At 34.0% G+C, this 23707-nt stretch overlaps 1 protein-coding gene across 5 annotated transcripts in view; it reads left to right on the forward strand.

The window, feature by feature from the left end:
* LOC131075078 (uncharacterized) overlaps positions 1-23707 on the forward strand; it is a 257750-nt gene that overhangs the window by 90789 nt on the left and 143254 nt on the right. For all 5 annotated transcript variants that reach the window (XR_009113168.2, XM_058011888.2, XM_058011887.2 and 2 more), the window contains 8 exons: positions 1918-2119; positions 2251-2415; positions 4287-4547; positions 4639-4877; positions 14792-14902; positions 14978-15071; positions 15223-15322; positions 15432-15569. Coding sequence is in view for 4 of the 5 variants with exons in the window: in XM_058011888.2 (XP_057867871.2) it covers positions 1918-2119; positions 2251-2415; positions 4287-4547; positions 4639-4877; positions 14792-14902; positions 14978-15071; positions 15223-15322; positions 15432-15569 (1310 nt within the window). In the remaining variant the exon portion in view is untranslated. The remainder of the gene's footprint in view (positions 1-1917; positions 2120-2250; positions 2416-4286; positions 4548-4638; positions 4878-14791; positions 14903-14977; positions 15072-15222; positions 15323-15431; positions 15570-23707) is intronic.

Below are 23707 nucleotides of genomic sequence, written 5' to 3' on the forward strand. Positions count from 1 at the left end.
ATGCATATGATGATTTCAACTATCCAATATTCAATGCCAAGACTCTTGGTTCACAATCTAAATGCCCTCACAAGTCTGATAAAATGTGCATCTACAACAACAACTCACAGATCGATATGACAATGCAAATAAACAATAAGGAACTTGATGTACAAATCGATATGCTCTATAACAATGCTGCAACCCTTGATGCTGATGAGACTTCACAATATTTGATGAAATTGTGCCCTCTATGTATGCGGCCCTTGCTGTAGTATATCAGTCCTCAGAATTAATTAATTGCAGCCTTGAGACATCTCCAATTTATTCCAAAAATGACCTCCAATATTCACAAATTTGATTGCTGGTTACAGCCGACTCAAAAGCAACCCTCAAAAGATCTTTCACCACCTCAGGAGTTGTCACAATGAAGATACTGCATTCTCCAATGCCCTGATTTGCAAAAATGCAGAAACCCTTGGGTTTGCCTTCTCCAAATGCCAAGAAATCATAAATGTCAAGTTATCAAATGCTCATAGAATGAATGGCTCGATTCCCAAGGCTGATTATATAACTTCATGAAGAAGTCAATTTCCCTCCAAAAAGCACATTTAATAATAATTAAATGTTATTACATTTGCAACATTTAATATTTTACCTTTTAACACCTTGGGACAGACGCCAATTAAATTAATTTAATATTTGGACCCTCTTTAATGATGACATGACCCTCAATAGTAAGTTAATTTATAACTTAATATTATATACCTTTTAATCAATTTATATTTACTTGAGCCAAATAAACATTAATAACTCCATAAATACTCAATATCTCTGAATGTCGTTTGAACTGGGTGCTGAGCTGAGGTATCCACATATGACCACACACCTTACTAAAAATAGTAAGGGTCCCCCTCTATGTAACTCTGGCTTACTATAAATAGTAAGTAATGCATACAAAGTCCTTAAGACCTCAAACGAAGGCCAACACTACTAATCACTGAACACTGGAGATGATACAAGCCTCAGAAGACCCTCTAACCATCCTCATTAGCCTACGAGGGTCAGAATAATAGGCAAATCATTCAAAATCCATGTTTGCTAAAATGGGGACATTACAAGGACCCATCTTAGATGCCAACTAATGACTTGTTTCGATGTTGGGATGAGTACTTCAATCTCCTTTGGGCCATAATCTTATAATTTTAGTTTTAATATTTGTTTTGATGCTATTGATTTCATATTCCATGAGTTTTGTATACATTTGACAATATCTATATAAGTTTGTTGTTTCCTTCAGCTATAATTTTCGTTTATACTTATGTGATTGATGTATACTTTTGTATGTGATCAAATTAGCTTCTATTTGACGATGTTATTGTGTTTTTAAGGTATATTTATTAATGGGTACATGAAACAAGTTTTAAATCCTTAAAAGTCTCTAAATTTTGTGGGGTTTTCAAGTTGCTGAGTCTTTGCCGAGTTTTTGCTGAGTTTGGGCTCCGAGTCCATCTGAGTCAAAATCAGCTTGCCGAGTCCGAGTCTCATAATTATGGTTAGATTAATGCATGCTAGGTATGATACTTAATGTTTAATTGATTATTAGTTTCTTCATACTATTCTAGGATTATTTTTTCTATTTTTTTTGTTGAGCATACAACATATTGTATAAAGGATAGTGTATCTTGTTTGGACACAACTTTTTTTTTCCGATCGGTAAATGGTTCTTATATTGATATTTCAAAAAAAATAGTCGATTACAAAATTCATACAGTAAAACTTGAACTTGTATACTAGAATAAGAATTAGACACAAGGAATGGATTTTGTTTCTTGTTTGCACTCTTATTGTATACAAAGATGATTGTTTTACTCCCATTCTTTTGACCGATAATGCTGTGAGAATATAAAACTGATATAAATATTATATATGATTTAGGTAATTTTATTGACTGAAGATGGGAAGGTTTTAGAGAAGAGATATTTTAATTGTCAAGAAGATATTGAAAGCAATTGCACACTTGAATTTGAGGAATATCTCGTTGATGTGGGTGAGCCAAAAGTTTGTCAAACAGTTTCAAAGACCTCAGTGACAAGTTCAAATGAAGCAATATCAATTTTTGATGCTGGGCCTTCAAAAGGTGTATACAAAAAATTTCATGATAATTAACTCAAAAATTATTTGACATTTATTATCCAATTTTTTTTTTCATATTTGATGAGTTGTTTATGGCAATCTGTAACAAAGTTATGTTTTGTCAATTCCTTGCAGCTGATAACACATTGATATGGAGCTCTAAGGATGTTAGTGCACAATATGCAAAGGACCTTGAGAACAATACTTTTAGAAAGGATATCCATGAAAGAAGTAAAATTGGTTTGGACTGCAACAAACATATGGATAATGGCAAAACTGACAGAGAACCAATTCGAACTGGTTTGTTGTGGATATTCTCCGGTTTCTTGTGAACTTCAAGTTTCTTTTGGAAGACTTATTTGTATCGGGTTTTATCCAATAGCATATTATCATAACAATCTGAGTTAAAAAACAACATATCGTATCATGTAAAAATTACCCCAGTATAGATTATTGCTTTTTTTAATTAGTTGCTCTATTACACTGTGTTGGTACATTATATATGTTTGTTCAATCATACCATCTTTAAAGACTCTAGATACAAAAATATTAGTTGCTGCAATGTTACCTAGCCTAGCCAACAGGCAATTTTGTATAGTTCACAAAACTTAGTGTCAATTTTGCATAGTTCACAAAAAACTGGATAGTGGTAGTACTGACAATTTAGTCTCATACGAGATGGTGGAGAAATTGAAGTTGAAAAAATTGAAGCATCCAAGTCCCTACAATGTTTCTTGAGTGCAGAAAGGACAATAGTTGTTGGTAAGTGAACAATGCCTAGTTAATTTTCGTATTGAGAATTATAAAGATGAAATCATGTGTGATATAATGCCAATGGATGCATGCCATATTAGAGACTCTACTTGCACTTTGTATGGTAGAGATGAAATAGTGGCTCGTGTCTTTTGGAAATGCCCATTTTTGAAGGCTTTATGGGCATGGTTTCAAGTTGAATTTAATTCTCTTTTACACTGCCTCTCTTTCTTGGAGAAGTCTTATCTTCGTGAAGTCTCTTGGATGCTCAAGAACAATTACAAAACACAAACTAATATGGAATACAATGTGTTGGACTGTTGGATTCTTGGATTCTTGTCCAAGTGCAGTTATTAAATGAAGATCCGTCCTATCTTATACTGGGGAGTTGAGGCTGTTTTTAGCAAAGTTTGACCATGCCGGTCAAATTTAAATTTGAGTGTTTCTGTAGAGATGTCAATTGTCCTTTCCCATTTTTGGCATAGTTTCAAATCTAGGTTTTCTAGCTCTCTTTGGAAGGACTTCCCATGTGTATCTATTTTTAAATGGATGTAAGGCTTTGTTTTCTCCAAGTAATATGATATTCTTTTTACCCATTTTTTTGAAAAACATCAATATTTTTTTACGTTTTCATATGAAAGATGAACAGCTCATCTGTTATTGTACACGTGAAAGGTCAAGCACATCCATATTCCAAAAAAAAAGAAGAAAAGTTCCTTCTTAAATGTGTAGACTAGTTGAGTCAAAGAATGGAAGGTCAAATTGGTGATGTCAAAATGTATATTATGGAGTTGTTTGATGTCATCTAGTAGGTTGGTTGATGATGATATGCCAGCTACATCCACTGAAAATGAAGTTTGTGAAAATTTGCTAACAATTAGTATTATTGCTTCCTGAGTTAATTTATTCATTTGTGTTTGGTGGTTATATTCTCTTGATTTTCAAGATATACTGTACTGGATCTGGGATAGACCTTCTTATGAATGTAAGATTATATTTCTTCTTTTTTGTTCTTTCTCGAGTCATGGGCTTTATTGAATGTTTTTCCTCAATAACTCGTATAGTTTTGGAGACCAAATTTATTATTTGCAACCGTAACCTCATGGAAAGAGCTAGGACTTCCTGGTATTCGACACTTAATTCTACTTGTCAATCTTTTTCCATTACATTGCATAGGTTTTTCTAAGTTAAATAATTCTTTGAAAGCATCTAATGCATTTTATTTTTTGACGATGTTTTCTAATAATCCTTTAATTACTTGATAGTCATAGATATTGGAAAAGGATAACTTGGTCACCTGAAATAATGGCTTGATTATTATGACATGATCTAAGAAGTAACGTGTGCGATGTACGTGACATATTCATATGTGTAGAGGGTAACACATTATTTCTAAAGCTAACTTGTAGACATTGCAGTAAACCAGATTTTGACAGTTTTGAAAATGCCGAAAAAGGACAAAATTCATGATGCCCCAATTGCGAATCCAATTCCGGAATGTTCTATATCACCAAAAATAGCAGAGTGCTTTGTTCCTAATATTTTTGAGGAAACTAGCAAGCAAGGAGCCCAGTCTGAATACTCATATAAAGAAAGAGTCCCTGAATATGATGTCAACAATGAGGGTAGTTCTTTAGAATCTGGGAAAGGAATTCATGTAGATAAACGTCTATCTCAAGGTAATTCTTTCTCATTTCATTTTAAGGAGTTACATTGTATTGTCCAGTGAGGATGATAACATGGTGGATGCTATATTGGTTCACAATGCAGGATCGTCAATGGAATCTGTAAAATCCATCTCATTTCCAACTATAAAATCAGTGAAGCGTTCAATAAGGCGTTTTCAAGCCCCAACGATAGAATTTAGTTCTAGCATACACCATCTTGTATTTCCTGAAATAAATGCTGTACAAAAGTTTCGACAGGCCTTTATACCAAAAACATTTACATCTCTTTCAGCCTATCGACATATAATGTCTTCAGCAGTTTATGATGAGATAAACCTTACTGTAAGTATTATATGTTTCTTTTGCTCTTGTCATGGATTGGATTGGATTTGGTTTGTTAGGGAAGTTGGATTTGAATTTAATTTTCTTCCTTATGCTGTAAAGAAAATGTAAACTTTCTGGAGGATATTTGTCGATTCAATACATAACATAGGTATTTTCTAACTTTCCTTAAGATATTTTATGTGTTTTCTATTGAAAATTCAATTGCATTTGAGCATTGTAATGGATTTGTTTTACTTTTAAAATAACAGAATATGAAAAATCAATACACTTTTTGATCTGTAAAACGAAGTGAATATTTCACACCTTGGTTCACCAACACAACTCCTTATATACTTTAATGTGAACTGTTTGAAGAAGCTGCTGTTCTATTGAAAAAATCATATTAAAAAAATCCCAAGGATAATAAATCTAGTAATGTAAATGTGCTTCACAATGTATGGAAGCATGTAATAACAAGTAAAGTGAGCATAGAAATAAGAGACAACAACAATGTGCCATGGAGAAGCACAATGTGGGTGAAAATCTTAGAAGAGTGAGTGTTAAACTCCACAAGCCTTCATCTCAAGAGCTTTAAAAATTGTCAACTGCCTATACAAGGCCTTATTTACAGTCTTTTTCAAGAACAACATTATCTAAACACCATACAATTTCCACAATTTACTCTCACACTCTCCCAACCACACTATTGCTTCACTAAGATTCATAGGCTGAAACAACAATAGCTTCAGTTAACCAATTTTACAAGGACGCTAAGGAAAACTACTTCAATTCCTCAAAATGATTGCTTTTGTGAGGTTTATAAAGAAAAGAGAGCAAGATGACATCATAAACAAGCCGAAAGGATATTTGTCATCCTAAGCAAAGAATTTGGATCATTTCAGCTTCCCAAAATGCCATGCACTCCTTTATATTTGTCTTGTCTAGTCAAGTTTGACAAGCAGCAAAGATTAGAGAGATAAGATTTCCACAGTCCATGCTAAATTCATATATGCTTCTGGATTCAGCTCTGTAGAAGTTTTTGCATCAACGTTTCGAATCACACTCCGTGATTCATCATCAGGATGAGAGAGCTGTAGGAGAAAGTTTAAACTTAAAATATACATTAGTCCATAATGTTTAAGCTTAAAATATTTGGTCACATGGTATGATTGCAAACTGTTTGTCACAATGCCTCTGTGATAACCCCCGCGTTATCACCTAATGTAAAGTTATGTAATAATATTAAAGGATATGGATTGAGTAAATAAGATTATTGTAAATACATGATTAATACGATAATATAAGTATTATATTAAATAGAGGAAATATATTTATATAATAAAGGAAAGCATTATTTAATATGTAATATATTTAATATATACATATAATGAAAGAAGTGTTATGTTATTATTTTAAATATATAACAAATGAAGTGTTGTTTACTACACATGTATATATATTAAAAGGCAAACATTATTATTAAAAAGCAATATTAAAATGAAGCGTTATACACATGTATATACATCTTAAAAAAGCAAACAAACAAATTAAATAAGCCCCCACGAATCACCCCGCACAAAAAGGTGCGACGGTACCACTGCACCCCTTCATGCGGAAGGGGATCGTGGGGGGTCACAGCCCTTCATGAGGCATTAAAGGGAAGCAGCCACAGCAATGAAGGGAGAAAGGAGATGCACGGGAAGTAGAGGAATAAAAAGGGAATTCTGCTGCAAGCCAACAGGTAAGGGGTAAATATACTAAGGAGGTAATGAATATAGGCAAGGTCGTAGTAATGTTAATTATTGTGTATTTTAAAGGGATACAAATAATTAACATTATAATATAAGTAATTAATGGATATAAATAATGAATGTTATAATAAATGCATTAATCTATTAAATAGGTAATGAAGGGGTATAATTAATGTAGTTAATGTATATATAATATTCATGTTAATAAATGCTTTAATGAAAGGATTTCAACTATTAAGGAATATATGTCAATGCTTAGTTAAAATATATGTGAATATGGGTTAATGAATGTTTTAAGGAATATATGAAAAAAAAATACATGCTAAATCAGGAATATAAACATATGGAATAGGGAATAGGAAAATATTAAGGAAAGGCAAAAATATATTATCACATGATGGAAACTATAGGGAGGAAACTTCCTTAGTTTAAGGGAGGGATTATGCTAATCCCTAGGGCAATATATACTGATTATTGATATGCATATGTATGGCTTGGTTGATTAAGTTCAACCAAGAGGAGATGGATCTGGCCGGTCCACTCTGAGGACTTGGGTGATGGGATGCATTACCCAAGGCAAGGAATGAACACATGGTCTTCCTTGGATGGCTTGGGCATAAAAGGTTACACCCAATACAGGAATCGAATTAACCTTCGATTTCCTGGAGGGCTTGGATGTAAGAAATTACATTCAAGACAGGAGTCGAATTCACCTTCGACTTCTTGGAGGGCTTGGAATCAAGATGGGTTCCAAGAAGGCGAGCTTCACGGCCGCCTAAGGACATACTTTGTATGGCATTCGTATCTTTTTTTTTTAGATTAAAATTATGATTATGTTAATTAAGTATATTTAAGTTCGATTGCAATTTAGATTAGATATATATTTTCATGTTTGTTGTATTCTAACAATCTGTTTTTGCAGGATAGTGATCCCTAACTAGTAGGGACATTACAGCCTCCTTGATTTTCTGAAAGTCAAGATGAATTATATGAAGGGGAAAATGTTATGAAAGAATTAAACAAATCAAATAGATGATAATATTCAGAACCATTCACATTCAAGTGTACTCCAAGTGTTTGACAAAGTAAAGAAACTGGTTGCACATTGGGGTGGGACACTACAACTTCATAACTCAATGTACAACAACTTTGTTGTGTAAAAAGGTTGTTTATGACTGTCCATATTATGATAATCATTGAAGTACAAAAGCTCTAGGTGGTCAATTTATAGAACCAAATAAATACAATATATAATATTCTCTAGTAGAGTCAAATGTCTTTGAATGTTTGAACAACAATCTGAAAAGTCAAGTGTGCAAGTTTGAAATATTGCTTACTGAATTTTAGTTTAATGCAATGCATTTTTCGTTCAACACTATAAATATTTGGTTAAAATTGCAGATTTGTCAATTCTACCAAGCAATCCTTCCTCAACACTGCAGCTTTTGTGAACTTAGCAGCATATCCAAAGGTTAAAGGATTCTCAATAAAGGCTGATGTAGTCCACTAATGTCATTATTTGTTGCATTGTTGTCAGCTGCACTAATCTATCCTAATCATTCTTTTCTGCATCCTGTTCAGTTCATTGCTGTCAATGCGCATTTAATGCAATCTTGGTATTGATAGGTTTGGAAGGATAGATTAACCCTGTCTTGATTTCTAGGTCTATCTAGCTAATGTCATAAAAAGCAATTCACTTCAACAAAACTGAAGTCTAAACCACAATAAACATAATCTTGCAATGAGATTCCGTACAAGTTTTCTTTTAAAGAAAACAAATAAACAGAGTAGTTTACACTGACATTTTGCTAGGAGCTTCTGATGGTGCAGTTGAAGATGGGGGCTGAGGTGGGTGATCATGAAATTTAAGGCAAAATTGTCATATTTTTGGTAGGGTTACAGGATAAAATAATATATAGAGCATGATTGAAAAACTCTGTGTCATGACCCTCCTTGGTCATTATATATAACCTAAATGAAATAATTATTATTAAGTATTATAATAATTATCAACAAATGATTACTTGGAATCATTAAATGTTATATTTTTAATATTTATTAATTAAAATTCTTGAAATATTTAAATTAAATAAATTATATTATATTTGAAAATATTATAAATTAATATTACATATAAATAATAAATGAATACTAACCAAGAATAGTGAATGAAATATCACAAATCGTACTCCTATGTCAATTGTTACTAACATTGAACATCACCGATAATAATCATTTAAATTGTAATATTAATACAATACGATACAGCAACCTTTATTATTATCGGTGAGAAAGAATGATTAATCAGACCTGATCGGATCATTATAATTATTTCTAGAGTAGCATATGAAATACTATCGGTCCTTCCAAGCTTATCGCTGAAGAGGCAACAAAATAGCACGATATTAACCAAACATTAATTATTTTTAATCAGGAGAGAAGCGAATAGTATTATTAATGAAAGGATACAATTACAAGGGAAGTTTTCACCAAGAGACATGAGAAATGTCTCACCCACGTGACTTCTCATTCCCAAGCGCAGGGTATAAAGAGGTGGTTGTAATCTTTCAAAGCAGGGGAGAAGGATGGAAACTATTAGGAAGTCATAGGCAGCAAACATCCTTGTTCTCGCTGGTATGCATGAGAATGGCTTAATACGTGTGCTTAATATACAAAGTCTGATAATGTTTTTATGCAGAATTTAATACTAATATTAATATAGACTGCAATACGAACTACAGTCATTCTTAATTTCATATGCAGTGGCAGACCAGATCTGATGCATGTCAGATCTGTCTGGCCTCACAGCCTCCAAATATAACTAATGCTTCTAGGCAATGGGGTATTAATAATGTATATAATAGGTAATTAGAAAATAGATAAATATTTGATAATATAATTCATTTATTTATTTATTGTTGACGTGGCTAAAACCACATTGCTGCAACTCTATCGGTCAACGCAGAATAGAATGATCTCGCCAAGTATCCTATCCTCTCTTGTACAAGGAAGCCCTAATGCTGCTTTTGATTGATCAAAAGGGACAACCTCAAGGTTCCAAATGTCAGTTCTTGACTGCGGGATAACTCAACGGTCGATGTGTTTTGCTGGGAGCACAAGGGGTCTTACGTTTTGCATCAAGCTGGTCCGCTGCAATTCTCAGACTGGGAAATAAAATCAAAAGGGAGGGGTTCAGGAAACCTAAAATTAACAAGGCTGGTATGTGGGTAGACGGATTCAACATAACCAATCCTTGCTTGGCCAGAACAACTCACAACCTTGTAGGAACGGTGCAATCTTCTAGGAAATTGGAAGATTTTCAGAATGCAAATGCATGGTTAAGCACCCAATTCTGGCGCAACTCAGACAGACACCTGCAATTGAACTAAATGTAATTAAAGGCTTAGACTAACCATACACAAGAACATATAGTTAGTATACCCTCAATGGTATGAGCCTGAATCCATCAAATATCTGCACACCCAAAACAAAAAGATCTATCTAAAATATTGAAAGAAACCATGCAAACAGAAGAAAACAAAGACAATAAACACCATCATATATTTGCTTCAGCTACCATTACAACAATTTTTGTAGCATCTCTATGCTACTGCTAAAATCTAACTTTCTACAAAACTTTAACCTATTCTAATTGAAATCTAACAGCCTAACTAGAGTCTAACTATCTAACAAAATCTAACCCTTTACAAGAGAAAGGCCCCTACCTTTTATAGATTTACAATTTGAACCGGTGGCCAGGATGGACTGCATCCAAGGGTCCTGATTTATTCCACAAAATAAGGCCTGGCCATACCCACTTAATTCTTAGTTATCCCTTCAACTACTATTCCAACTACCTACAACTGTTTGGCTTCAATTTGGGTATATCCGGTAGTTGAACATAACTGACCTGTGTCCCTTTGTTTTAAAATATCTTGAGCAGGACCCACAGGCAACTCTTTACAATAAAACAGTTTCAGTCTCTTAAACTGAATTTTTGGAATTTCTTCCAGCAGTGTATCCTTCTGGGAATGTGCATACTTGCTGCATTTTGAATGTTCTTCGGTCTTTGGTCTCGGTGGTGGACTTCAACTCTGTGGTTCAGGTGGTGGCCTTTAACTTTGTCGTTCAGGTGATGACGTGCTTCCCAATGCTTGGTTCCAATCTCGCGCTTCTGCATCTTGTTCTCCAGCTTCCAGCACTTGGCCTTTATCGCGATCCTTCTTCGATTTGCGTTTCAGGCTTTCTCCTTGTTCTTTTCGATGACGTTCTCTTGCGAACAATCAATTTCACCTTTAATCAATCAATTTGAAAAATTAATTAAATTAATTTGACAAACATTAAATTTTATGCAAGGTCGGGCTTTGGTTTGGCAAAGTTCGGGCTTGAGAAGCTCTTTGTGAGATGTATCTTTTAAATATCTCTCTTCGAACGTGAAATCTGATCCTTCGTCCTGAGTCGCTCTCCAACTTAAACAAAATTCAGGCCTTCCACACGTTTTAAACGATTTTGGCTTTCCATTTTAACGTCATCTTGGTGAAATTTTGTGTGAACTTACTTGTAAATCACCTAAGTTTTAGAATTTTGGGTAAACCGGTTTTTTTTTAGAGATTTACCTTTTAGTTTATAACCCCCCTTTTGGCAATTTCGGGTTCAACAGGTGAAATGAGAGATGTTGTTTGGGCAAAAGAAGCCTTTGTTTCACTTTCGCTTCTAAATTCGGCAATATCGGTTGTTTTGCACGATTCATACCTAGCTATAGGTTTTCGGCCTTAGAGGCAATTTGGTAAGTTTGAATGATTTCGGCCTAATAGGTTATATTGTGAGCCCTTAGTTTACATTTTAATGTGCCCTTCCCATGGATTTCGAGCCACCAAGCCGATTTGAAACCTCTAAGCATTTTTTTTTTTGAATTTCGGCCTACTGAAGTGTTTGGCGAACTTGTAACTCTTTTTCGGCCTATTAACCGACTTTGTGAAATTCACGATTTTTGAAAGTTCTCGGCCTACTAGGTGAATTTGTGAGCTTGCTTGTATTTAGGCCAAATGAGGAGTTTTGAAAATTTAAGTTCTCTTTCACTTTTCGGCTTAGAGAGATATTTCGCGAGATTCATGAATTTCGGCTTGTTAGATGTATTCACGAACTTGCGTCTTTCACCATTTTTGGGAGATTGAGGCGAACTTCAAACACATTTATCCTTTTTCGGCTTGTAAGCCGAATTTGAAAGTCTTTTGATTTTCGGGTTAATCAGGCGTTCTGTGCGATTTTTGGTTGCTTGTAGACATCGCATTTTCATTGTATGCAGGCTCGCGATTTTAGATTAGAATGAGCAAACATAGCCCCCTTTCACATTGTCGGGCCACTAGAGGGTTTTGAGAACTTGCGAACTAAGATCTCTCGACTCATGAAGCCTATTTGCACGATTAAAGTTTTCTTACAAAACACCAAAAAAATGCCGAGTTTTGGGGATTTTTCGGCTTTTTGGCCTCTAAGCCAGCTTCATGAGCTTAAGTTGTTTTCGGAGTTTGAAGCCTTTGGGTTATTTCGGTCACTTAGCTGATTTTGAGAGTTCACCCCATTTGGCAATTTGCATTTCGGTTTTTTCATGCCGATTTTGAATTTTTGAGTTCGCATTCTGGGCTTTCAGGCCGATTTTGAAGTTTATGGAGCCTTTACTAATCTTTGGGCTAGATGGCCATTTTGTTAGTTTAAGTTGATGATTTTAAGTCGAAGGCAATTTGAGAGTCTTTGTCTCGCATATCGGCCCACAAGAAGTGTTTGTGCGAACTTGATTCCTGCGGCCTTTGAAGGCCTTGATGACAAACGCAAGGGCAACATGAATTTGCCTTAAGACTTCGGGCTTCTTCTCTCCTAGCAGGCAGATAGACACCAACTGGGGGTCCCCTGTCAAAGACGGGGATGGGGTGCAAAATGCACAACATTTATATTTAAATCAGAAAAAGGATAATAGATTTATATATGATATTGATATCAAAAAGATTTATATTAGCTTGATATACATATATAAATATATCTACTTGACATAATATTGATAAGATTATATTTATATATTTATAAAAACATGAATTATAAATATATATATTATTATGAATATAATGGATGATTGTTCTTTCTTTGGTTATTTACTCTTATCCATACTGGGATCTTCTCAGGACGAGCATCTGCTCCTGGCAATGTGGTTGCAAGTTTACGTTGCAGATTTATAGCTATTATATTAGACATATCATTATTAAACTACCATTATAATTAATAGGGAACAACATATCCATAACATATTTCATATCATTGTCTCAGATATTGTTGCCAAATATATTGACATTCGTATCTTCTTGCAAATATTTATATCATTTACATTAGACTTAGTAGTGATATCTCCCATAACTTGCTTTATTGAGTTTAATTAGAAGTATCATGATAAAGTAAGTGTGTGAAGTTGAAGTAATTGTTTCGATATCTTAGATATACTGATAGGGGACATTATACTCTGTGAGTCTTTGAAAGACTTGCGAGTACTCGTGAGCCCTAGTTGGCCGCGGGTCACTAGCACATAAACTCAACGACGAGTTTTATCCTAAAATCACGATGTTTTTTTATCAAAAAATCGTGCAAAATCGCTAAAAACTGTTAAAAAACTCGGCCCTTTTGAACGATTTGAGCCTTCTTTTTGACGTGCGATTGCTAGCTAGGGCACGACTTTCTTCACGCGACTGATAGGTGTCTTTCTACCATTTTCGTTAGTTGAAATAATGCAGACAAACGGTTTACATCGGGTTTTCAAGAGCATTGCAAGGCACGACAACGATGGTGCGACTCCAGGGCACGACAGTTCCCTCTTGCATTTCATTTACCAATAATATTTGGAATTTCTTTTATGCTTTGATCGATATCCATACCCAATCTTGATAAAATGATCTATTCAAAGTTTAAATTAATTGATAATTGGCTTTATTTTAAAATTAAAAATAAAAAGAATTATAAACTATGAAGTATAAATATTAGACATTAGCAATTATTAATTTTTTTTAAAAATATATTACAAATTATTTTTATTATAATTTAAATCATATTCTATTAATATATGTTAAATGTTTATTCCAATAAAAATTAAAATAAGTAAATTTAAAGATTTTAGTTTTTTATAAATGTGTGTTTTTAAAGAATAATTCGAAGAATATGTATTTTCAAAAGTTCGATAAAGTTGCCAAGTTATTGCCGAGTTTTTCCCCGAGTTTTTGCGAGTCCCGAGATTTAAATTTTTTGGGGGTTGCCGAGTCATTGCGGAGTCTGAGTTTTTCAACTATGATAGAGAATCATTTTCAAGGGTTTTGATTAGATAAATTGTGCTGTATACTGTTGAAAATATATTGATGCCAACATTCTCAAGTAAAAGGTTTCATTCTTGCATTCTGAATGTTTTATTTAAATGTTTATGAATTTTCCCTTCAAACTCTTGTTTTGTAATCTAGTAACATGAATTACTATCATAGAAAAATCCTAGATGATGCTACCTTAGCAACTCAAGGTTCCCAATTGCCAGTTGCCTAAAAGCTTCTTTTCATCAATTGTAGTCTGGACTCTGATCAGAGCTTTTAGCAAAAATTAACTTTGATTCCTGCAATAAAGATGATATTGTGTTAATCTCGATTGCCAATCAACATCTGAACTGTAGGGTTGTTCAGGAATGAAATGTGGTGAACAAATTCATAAATAATTAATTTCTTCATTCAACATCACTTGCTTTTTTCTAAACTCTTCAAAGAATTGTCCTTTCACTTAATACATCCAGGAACATAAATATAATGTCCTTATGTGTAAAGAATGCTTGAATTTTATGTCATGGATGATATTGATGACAGTAAATGATTTTTAATTCCATATTTTTTTAATCTTTCAAACAGAAATTATAGTTTTTACTGACACACTTGCACACATAGTCATACAAAAATGGAACATACACTTACACACACATGCACACAAATATAACATACATACATGTGTATATGAGTATTTCATACGTATATAACTTTTCAATATATTTGACCGGTGTTTCCTTTTTCTATTTATTTTTCTAGGATAACATCTGCTTTGGGTTTGGAAACAATTAATGTATTTTTCTTGAGGTTTAGATCTGTTTTAATCTCACAATTGGTTCTTAAACAGCTGTTTGATATTGGAAATGAGTTCCACAAAGCAAAACAAAGAATTTCACATCTTAATAAACAAAGTCCACTTTGTGAGCATGGAAGAGGAAGACTACAAAGTGTCAAAAAGGTACTCTTCAATTGCAAATTTACATTGTAAGTACTTTGCTAACATTTTAATCTAATAGCTACTTCATGCTCAAAGGATGGACCTAACAAAGGACGATTATTCTATGGATGCCCGTTGCAAGTAGAATCTTGCTTGTTTACTTGGGCTGATAAAAGAAAAGTAGAGATAGGTAAGAGCCATTATCGATGTATGTCAGGCACCTTAATATGATAACTATCTACATAATTTCTAGTGAATGAACATGAAATTTCTTTCTTCACAGTTTCGTTATTTCAGATTAAACATTCATCCATGATCATTTCAATTCTTAACATTTGTAGATAATTCTGAAAGATTTGATGATTGGTCAACTGATGAGATGGAGCATGCATTTAGCTGCTTCCATGTAGATTTATACACAAATTGTGAGATGTTTACCCGGTATGGATTTTAACACAAATAATGATATATTTTTTAGGCATACTTAGGATTGGTGATTTATTGCTGCCATGTATTTTGAATGCTTAATAATTACTTTTATGATTCCTAGGAAGGTTGGAAATTCTTTTTCTAAGAAGAGAAGGCATGTTGAATATGAAAATGGGGAAGAGGTTTTTGCACATAATAAAGCTTCCACCTACTTGAAGTTGGGCAGCTCAAGGAATCACAAAAGATCAAGTCACTCAAAGTAAGGCTATTGTCTATGGGTTTTGATCCATTAATTGATGCTAAATGGTAACATGTCAAATATTTAGATCCACAATTAGCATATACATTCTATAGCTAAGATACCAACACAAATCTTAAAATTATGGTATATGTATCAGTATTTTATGCTTCCTGTCCTCTATGTATTTTCCTTTGGAAAACAATAATTTGCATTATTATTGTGCTGCTTAAGTAATTGCAAATTATAGTAGGTAGTTCTATGAATGAAATGAAGCAAGTAAAGAACTGGAACACATAGAAAATAGCTGTACTTGAGATGTTTTTCAAGAAAGTCATTGTGGGAGACTTCCAAATTAGTATGGGCAATGTAATCTGTCATTGCTATCTTTTGGACGATTATAAGCCAATTTTCCTCCTTGAGGAATCTATGAACATCAACACTTCAATAATGTTCTTGTGGCTTTCCTTGATCTGCAACTTGTTTTTGCACACTCCACTCACATGCTACAACTCCATTACAACTCCATTAAGACATTAAGATTTATTTTCTGTCATTGCAAGGGGTATTATACTCAATCTAAGCGATTGAACGGAACTCCAAGTGTTTGAGCTTCCTTAGATTTGTTTGAGTTTGCTATTTTGTCTCTTCAGTATTATTTTTTGTAATGTTCACAATTTTAGGGTTCTCTTGCACTGTAATTGACTTTGACTTTCTCAAAGAGTGTTTCTTAGGTGAGATGAGTTATTTCATGATTCCAATGAGCTCAAGTGTTCCACCTTTGACTTTTTCCGGTTTTGCTCGCAATTTTATTGCGATTTTATCGCTTCGGATATCGTGATTTAAAAAAAAAAATCGACCGCGATTTGAACGATGATTAAATTGTCTACAGCATTGACTCGGGAAAAATTGCTTGAATATGAGTTATTTCATGATTCCAATGAGTTGTCGAGGGTAGAATTGACAACTCCACCAACATATTCATGTTGCTGCCTACTAATATGAACCCCAAGTTCTTTTACTCCCATACTTTAAAAGCAGATGCAGAGGTTCAAATTGGCCTCGACACTTGATTTACAGAGTTATACGAAGGAAGATGGGCTATTGTTTTCTTCACCTATTTGTGCTCGTAAGAGAGACACCTTGCTGCCAGGTAAAAAAAATGTGCTCTTAAATTTATTTTACCATTTATTTCAATCTTTAAGTTTTTAAAAATATCTACCAAGTTATAAATGCCAATTTGTATCCTTGTAGATCTGTGGTGGAAAGATTATGTTGCCACAATGCCTAATCTTCAAAGGCTTGCAATCCGCATATTATCTCTGCCTTGTAGTGCTTTTGATTGTGAGTGCAATTGGAGTGTCTTTGAGGCCATTCACACAAAAAAGCACAATAGGTTGACTCAAAAGCGCTTCAATGACCTTGTATATGTGCGGTACAACCTTCAATTGCATGAAAAGAGGGTACAAGGGAACAATTCATATGATGCACTTGACCTAGATGAGATTGATCCATATTCAGTGGATTGGATTGCTGAACCTGATGGTGCTACCAATGATGTTGATGTGGAACCATTTTTCATTGACAATCACTTAGTTGAGATGGAGAGGGCGACAGTTGAATGGGCCACGGAAGTGGCAGAACGTGAGGAGGCAGGAGATGAGTTTGTTGATCCAGAAGAGGCAGTTGCGTTACCTGTTTCGATATTGCAACAACTACTTCAGCACCCACTTAGCGGCAACAGAGTTTTTTAAGCTTTAATCGTAGACGAAATCTATGATTTCTATTTTTCATTGATACGAAAGCTTGAACTTAATATGTATTCAGACTTCAGAGATTGTATTTGTTTTGTGGTCTAGACTCAATGATATGTATTTGACTCAAACTTATTTAGAAGTTGCACTTGTTTTTTGGTATATGATATGTATTTGACTCAAACTATGATTTATATATGATGGAAATCAGTAATATGTTATTATGTTCTATAAATTTAGTGTATATGTGTGTTTTTTAAAGAACATTTTAAGAAATTATATATTTTCAAAAGTTCGATAAATTTGCCGATTTATTGTTGAGTCCCGATTTTTAAAAAATTTTGGGCCACAAGAATTATTGCCGATTAAGAGTTTTTCATCCTTGATTTTTGGCTTCCGGTTTGGTCTCCAAGAATCTTGGAGAGGCGGTCTATTCATAGCAAGTTGCCTGGTTGGCTCCGTTTGTCATTATTCTTCATCAGGATCACTCCAAAATGCGATCAAATTTTGATTCTGGTGTATTACAACAATTTTTCGCTAATTTGGTGGATTAGTGGCTTATTTTTAATTATTTACTAAGGTTGTGAAAAATAAAAAAATTAATTAAAATATTTAAAATACACCTTAGTGTTATAGCTTGCTGAAACTGGGATGAAAAGTTTTAAATCATGGGTGCATTTAACAGGGACCTTACGTGTCAAATTTTCATTATTTTAATGAGAAGGTCATTTTTGGAGGTAAATGGCGTCGAAAATTAAATAGGTGAATTTTTTAAAAAGTGACTTCGGTTTGTGCACCCAAGTGAAGGAAAAATAAAATATTTTAATATTTATCAAAGTCAATTTTAATCTTGGGCATGGAGTGTTGGATTATGGGAAGTATAAAATAAATATTTGGAGCTCATTTTGGCAGGTGCGTGAAGATTTTGAAGAAGGTATTTGTAGGGTTCGGTTTTCAGAGCTCTTGGGAGACGGAAAACTCCTTTGAGAACATCATCTTGGAGGGTGAGAGATCTCTCTAGGATGGTTTGTAGTTAGTCTTATTCAGAGGCTAAGCGTGGTGCTCATTGGGGGTGATTTATGGTGAAGGTTTATTGATATTTGGTTTGATTTTGCAAAGAATCAAGATAATTCATATGGTCTTCTAATCTTGATGATTCCTTACATGAAACGTATGAATATTGTAAATCATTTTTTGGTGATGCTTTGATTTTTCGTTGAGCAGAGGGAATTTCAATTCCTGCCATATGGTGCAAGCAAATATAAAAATCTTGAGGATTATGAAGGGTTTATTTTATGGGTATTGCATCAATGTTTTTCCTAATGCTGGGTGCTCACCTTTTGACAGTTTTCAGGCCTTTATTTGGAGGAATGAATTTTATGTATCCAGTCAACCTTTCCAGCTGGTAGTTTATGAAGGAATTTGATTGATTTTTGGGTTCTTAAGGTTGATTAAATTAACTCAGCGCTATGACTGGAGTAATGATGAATTTCAAATAGCAGAACTAAAGATCTTGCTGCTGTTCACTATCTCAAGCTCTAGCACAGTGAGAAGAGGACAGTTCGTGGATACTTTAATTGGATGGGTTGAAGAGTGGAGAGTTTGTGGCAACCGATCTTATCTACATTAAGTTTCCCATGTTCATTTCAAGTGCCATTTGGCATTTCTGATTGCTGCAATACTGTTTGCAGACTTATATTCGAATTGAGTCTTCCAAGAACATTGTGATTCATTGGCATGTTCCTTTTCTGTTTATATTTGTGAACATTGGCATCTCACGTATGATTGTTGCTTGCTAATGAAAGGTCAGCTGGTTATTTCATTGCCCTTGTAATGTTTAATCAGTTATTAAGTAGTAAAGGATATTGGTTTTTCAGTTGGGTACAAATGATAATTTGTATTATTCAGTCAATAAAGGTTCTTCTACTTTTCTGAGCAAAGAAGTTTATTTTCACATATCATATGCTTCATAAATGTGAGTTTCAAATGTATTGCCAAGCTGAAAAAGAAAACTACAGCAGAAACATCATAGTTCCCTAATGCAAGCAAACTGTTTGAAAATATGCCTAAGTAGTAAACCATTTCAAGTGAATGTTCTTTATCAATGAATGTGTGCAAACTATTTGACATAATTCCTTCATACCTGAGTGGGTGAAAGAAGTGCATAAAATTGGTTTCCTTATTGGGGTAGCTTATTACATTTTTGGAGTTTGTTGCAGATGCCCATCAAATTTGCTGTTTTGGCACATCTTTTCTTGCCATTTGGGTGTTTGAAACATCCTAGGATCTCTACGCACCTATTTCACTTGTTTGTTTCGTGTTTCAACTATATTTGTCTACCGAGCTTTCTTGTTAGATGCACTAGGAATGTTACAAGTTGCACTACAATCTTTGTAACTAGTGTTGTATGCACACAATTATTTTTTGGATTAAGTTATCTTACAAGTCATATCTTTGACTTCCTTGTTTTGTGAGTCACAACTGAATCCTTGTCTTCTATTGTCACAAGTTGCTTTTGTCATTTTTGGTTAGTGTCTTTGGAGGGCTGATTAAAGGAGCTTTCCAATGGATGATAAAGGACAAAGATAACGACTTGGATGAGGAAGGAAAGACAAAATGGTCTAAAGGATGGATGGTGGTACATTCAAGCCATTGGAGTGTGACAACACATTAAGTGATCCAATTTTGGTGGAGAAAGTGACAAAAATGGAACATCCAGATTCATGGAGTACTATCATAAATCATAGGAGGAAAAACTCTTTTGGGGAAAAACTCCACAGACTAAAAAGTATAGGAGTTTTTCAAAAATTGGGAAAAAATAGGATTTTCAAAAAAATCTAGAAACATGCAAAAAAGAGAGGAAAATCAATTGTTTTTTTAATTTAAATGCATTTTAGCATAGAAAATTAGAGGAAATAATAATGAAAGTTTGGCCCATGAAACACAAAACATGACTTCATCCAATTTATCTATTGCTTTTCTAGACCCATGTAATATAGGTAAGAAGCTTAAACCCCTGTATTGACAAAAAATGCTTCTTGTAATCAAAATTGACTTAAAATGGTAAAAAATCATGATATCACACAACCCATGCCACAAGGTTTGATTTGATGTTCGTGTTTGATGAAGAAACATTCTGAAATAAATTGTTGATTGATAAATTCAGTAATAAAATTATGATTAAATTTTTTGAATATAATAATTATATTAAATTTCAATATTATAATATATTTTTTTAACATTTAATAACTCATGAAAATATAATAATGTTTTTAAAATTAATATTAATAATTTAAATTAATTACAAAATTTAATAAACATAAAATTCATTATAAAATCTGAAAAGTATTGTCTTCTATTACTTGAAAATATGTATTACAATGCTAAATCAGTCATGGAAGTGACTGATTTTCTGAGTTACAACTGCTTTGATGCTCACAAAGTGCAAAAAGATAGCAACAATGCTTAAAAAAAAATGAAGAACAACTAGCTGAAAGAGTCCAAGTCTGCTTATTTAAGTAAAAGAGCATCATAAATGCTTGTACCCTGTGTGATAGTTTTGCCTTGAATGTTTGAAGAAGTCTCCAACTGCTGCTGGGCGGGTATAACTGAATTTGCCCCCAAAAAGGTCTTCAAACTGCTCCAAATGGTGTCTTAAATCCTTCTAACTACCTTTTGACCATATCTACACCCTTGAGGAGCCTTGAAGAACCCCTAGATACCTGGAACTGCTTTGAGAAAGTCTTCTAACTGCTGCTATATCTGCTCACCTGATGAACAACACATCAAAATACCTCTAGATGCTTGGTAAGTTGCCCCCATGTGCCCTATCATTCTGCTCCAGGCTATCCAACTGTTCTGAAACTGCTCTCTACCATCAATAGAACTCAACAAATTGATTAGGGGCCGGACTTGATTGTTTTTTGGGTCATAAAGACCCTCTCAACTGCTTCAAAACAGTCCCCTAATAGCAACAAACTCTTGCCTAATCACATCCTCATCCATTAGGCAAGTTAAAACACAACCAAATAATCATTCTGAGGTCCAAAATTGACCCTATTTGTTGCATTCACTGTTCTCCATCTTGGTGTAAAACTCTCTTTAGATTGTGTAGTCTTTTCCTCTGTATACTGTCAATGGTCCTTTTGATTTGCTGTTCTTTGTCATCCATAAGACTAAGAATATCCCTTTACTTTCCTGTGTTAGCTTACTGTCATGACTACCATGAACTGCTCCTTTTACTGTTTGGCTGCTCTGTCTTTACTCTGCTTTGGACTGAGATTTCTGCTATTGAGTTTGATTGAGACATTGCCACTGCTCAATCATTATTACAGCTGTCCCAAACTTGATAAATCTTTCCTTATCAATTGAGAAGAGTTAATGACTGAAACATTACTGATGGAGACTCCTTCATACTAAAATTCTTATGATCTGCTCACTGGCTGTCTTCCATCTATGAGTTACCACTTAGAATGCATGCTAGCTTTAGTGGATATGAGCAGCAATCTGTGATTGCTTGAAGTTCTGTCTCTTGTTTTTTCCAAAGTCTCATTTGTTGTCCTCATTTTTGTTTCCAAAAATGAAGGACCACTACATTAAAATTTTGTTAAAAAAATGAAAATTTTTACTCTATGGCATGCTTCCCGAGGCAGAATTTTGACGAACCCTTGGACTGGCTTAATCCTCAGTCTATCCTTGAACTACGTTTCGAATTTCGTCAAATTTTGGGTTCGTTTGCTATGTCTTTCCTTCAATTTCGGTTTTTAAAACCTCGACTGTAGGTGGAGAATTTTCTTCAAACTGCAAGTTTTAATGATATTCATTGTTTTGGTTGTTGTAGGGGAATTTTTAGCTTATTACATGTGCATTTTTATTAAAAGATGTTACTTGCAATTTGTTTTAAATTTCCCTTTCTTGTTTTTGTCTTTTTTATTGTTTTTTGGTCTTGTGTAGTTAAAATAGGGATTTTTTGGCTCAACTACAAGTAAACTTGCAGTTTGGTCAAAAAACCCCTACTTTAATGGTTTTTGCATGTAATAGGGATTTTAAATCCCCATTACATATGTGCAAGTCTTTCTTACTTGTTGTAGGGATTTTATTTCCTTTTTACAAGTAATTAAAACTTGTAGTCCTCTCCAAAAAACCCGATTTTGGCTTGGTAAGTTGAAAAAGTAAAATTAAAACTTGCAGTTTGCTCCAAAAACCCCGATTTTGCCTTGCAAGTGGAAAAAGAAAATTTTAAACTTGTTGTTTGTTTCCCAAAACCCAATTTGCAAGAAAAACGAATTTGTTGAAGATGTCAAAGCGATTTTTTGTAGAGATTTGTTGGAGACGCAAGGCGTTTAGGATTCTATCCTATTCTCATGCATTTACAAACACATTTTATGCCATTTAGGGTTTATTGTTACTGGTTTTTTGAGCTAAATCAGCTAACACGTGGTTCCTTCAATCCACATTTTGGGCGTTTTTCACTCCACAAATCTGCATTCTCCTAAATCGTTTTCCCTTCTCTCACCTAGGCGTGGAGTTTAGGGTAAGATTTAAGCTATTTAATGATCCATCAATGATGCATTGAATACCACGTTTTTCCTCCACGTGATTCCTTTGGCTGCAAATTGGAAGGGTTTAATGCCACGAATCTTTGACAAGATGAATTGTTTTTGCTTTCCATGCTAAGGCGTTGGGATTTGAGGAAGATTTGACCTCTTCTTGTGCCTCCAAGTTTGCATTTTGCTGCCACATTTTCCATATAAGACATTCTTGCAAAAACGTGATAAGGGTTTGGCATTATGGATTGCTTCTATTGATTGATTTTGCTTCTTCATTCCAAGAATTGTTGCATTATTGGAGAAGCATTTTGCATTTTCAAGAAAGGTATGTTCTCTTTCCTTTCTTTCCTTCATTTTGTTATTTTCTTGTTTTCTTAATTTTCGTTCTTAGTTGCATTTTTTGGCATGTGTTGTTCTTCCCCCCAAAAAATCGGTTTTTGTGAGAGGATTCTTCCCTTGGTATGCAATTTTTGAATTGCATTGTTCTTCCCTAAATTTTCCCTCTTTACTTGTATTCGGGATTTTTAATCCCAATTACAAGTTCGCTGGAAATTCTCGTTCTTCCCCTACGGTTAAGGAATTTAACCATTTTTGGTTAAAATTCCAAGTTGAAAAGTGTGAAATACCCCTCCCTTGCAAATTCGGGTTTTGAAAACCGGATTACATGTTGAAGAGTTCTTCCCATTTTCATGAAAATGACTTTCCCGGATTTTCCCATTTCTATCCATTCATGTTCCCCATATTCGTACTTTCCATTTCCGTCATTTTCCGCAAGTCAAAATCTCATTTTTCATCCATTTCTCCATTTTCGAATTTACAAGTGTACTTGTATTCGGGTTTTAAAACTCTGATTGCA

Source organism: Cryptomeria japonica, chromosome 3 (genome assembly GCF_030272615.1).
Source record: "Cryptomeria japonica chromosome 3, Sugi_1.0, whole genome shotgun sequence".
Classification (NCBI taxonomy): Eukaryota; Viridiplantae; Streptophyta; class Pinopsida; order Cupressales; family Cupressaceae; genus Cryptomeria; species Cryptomeria japonica.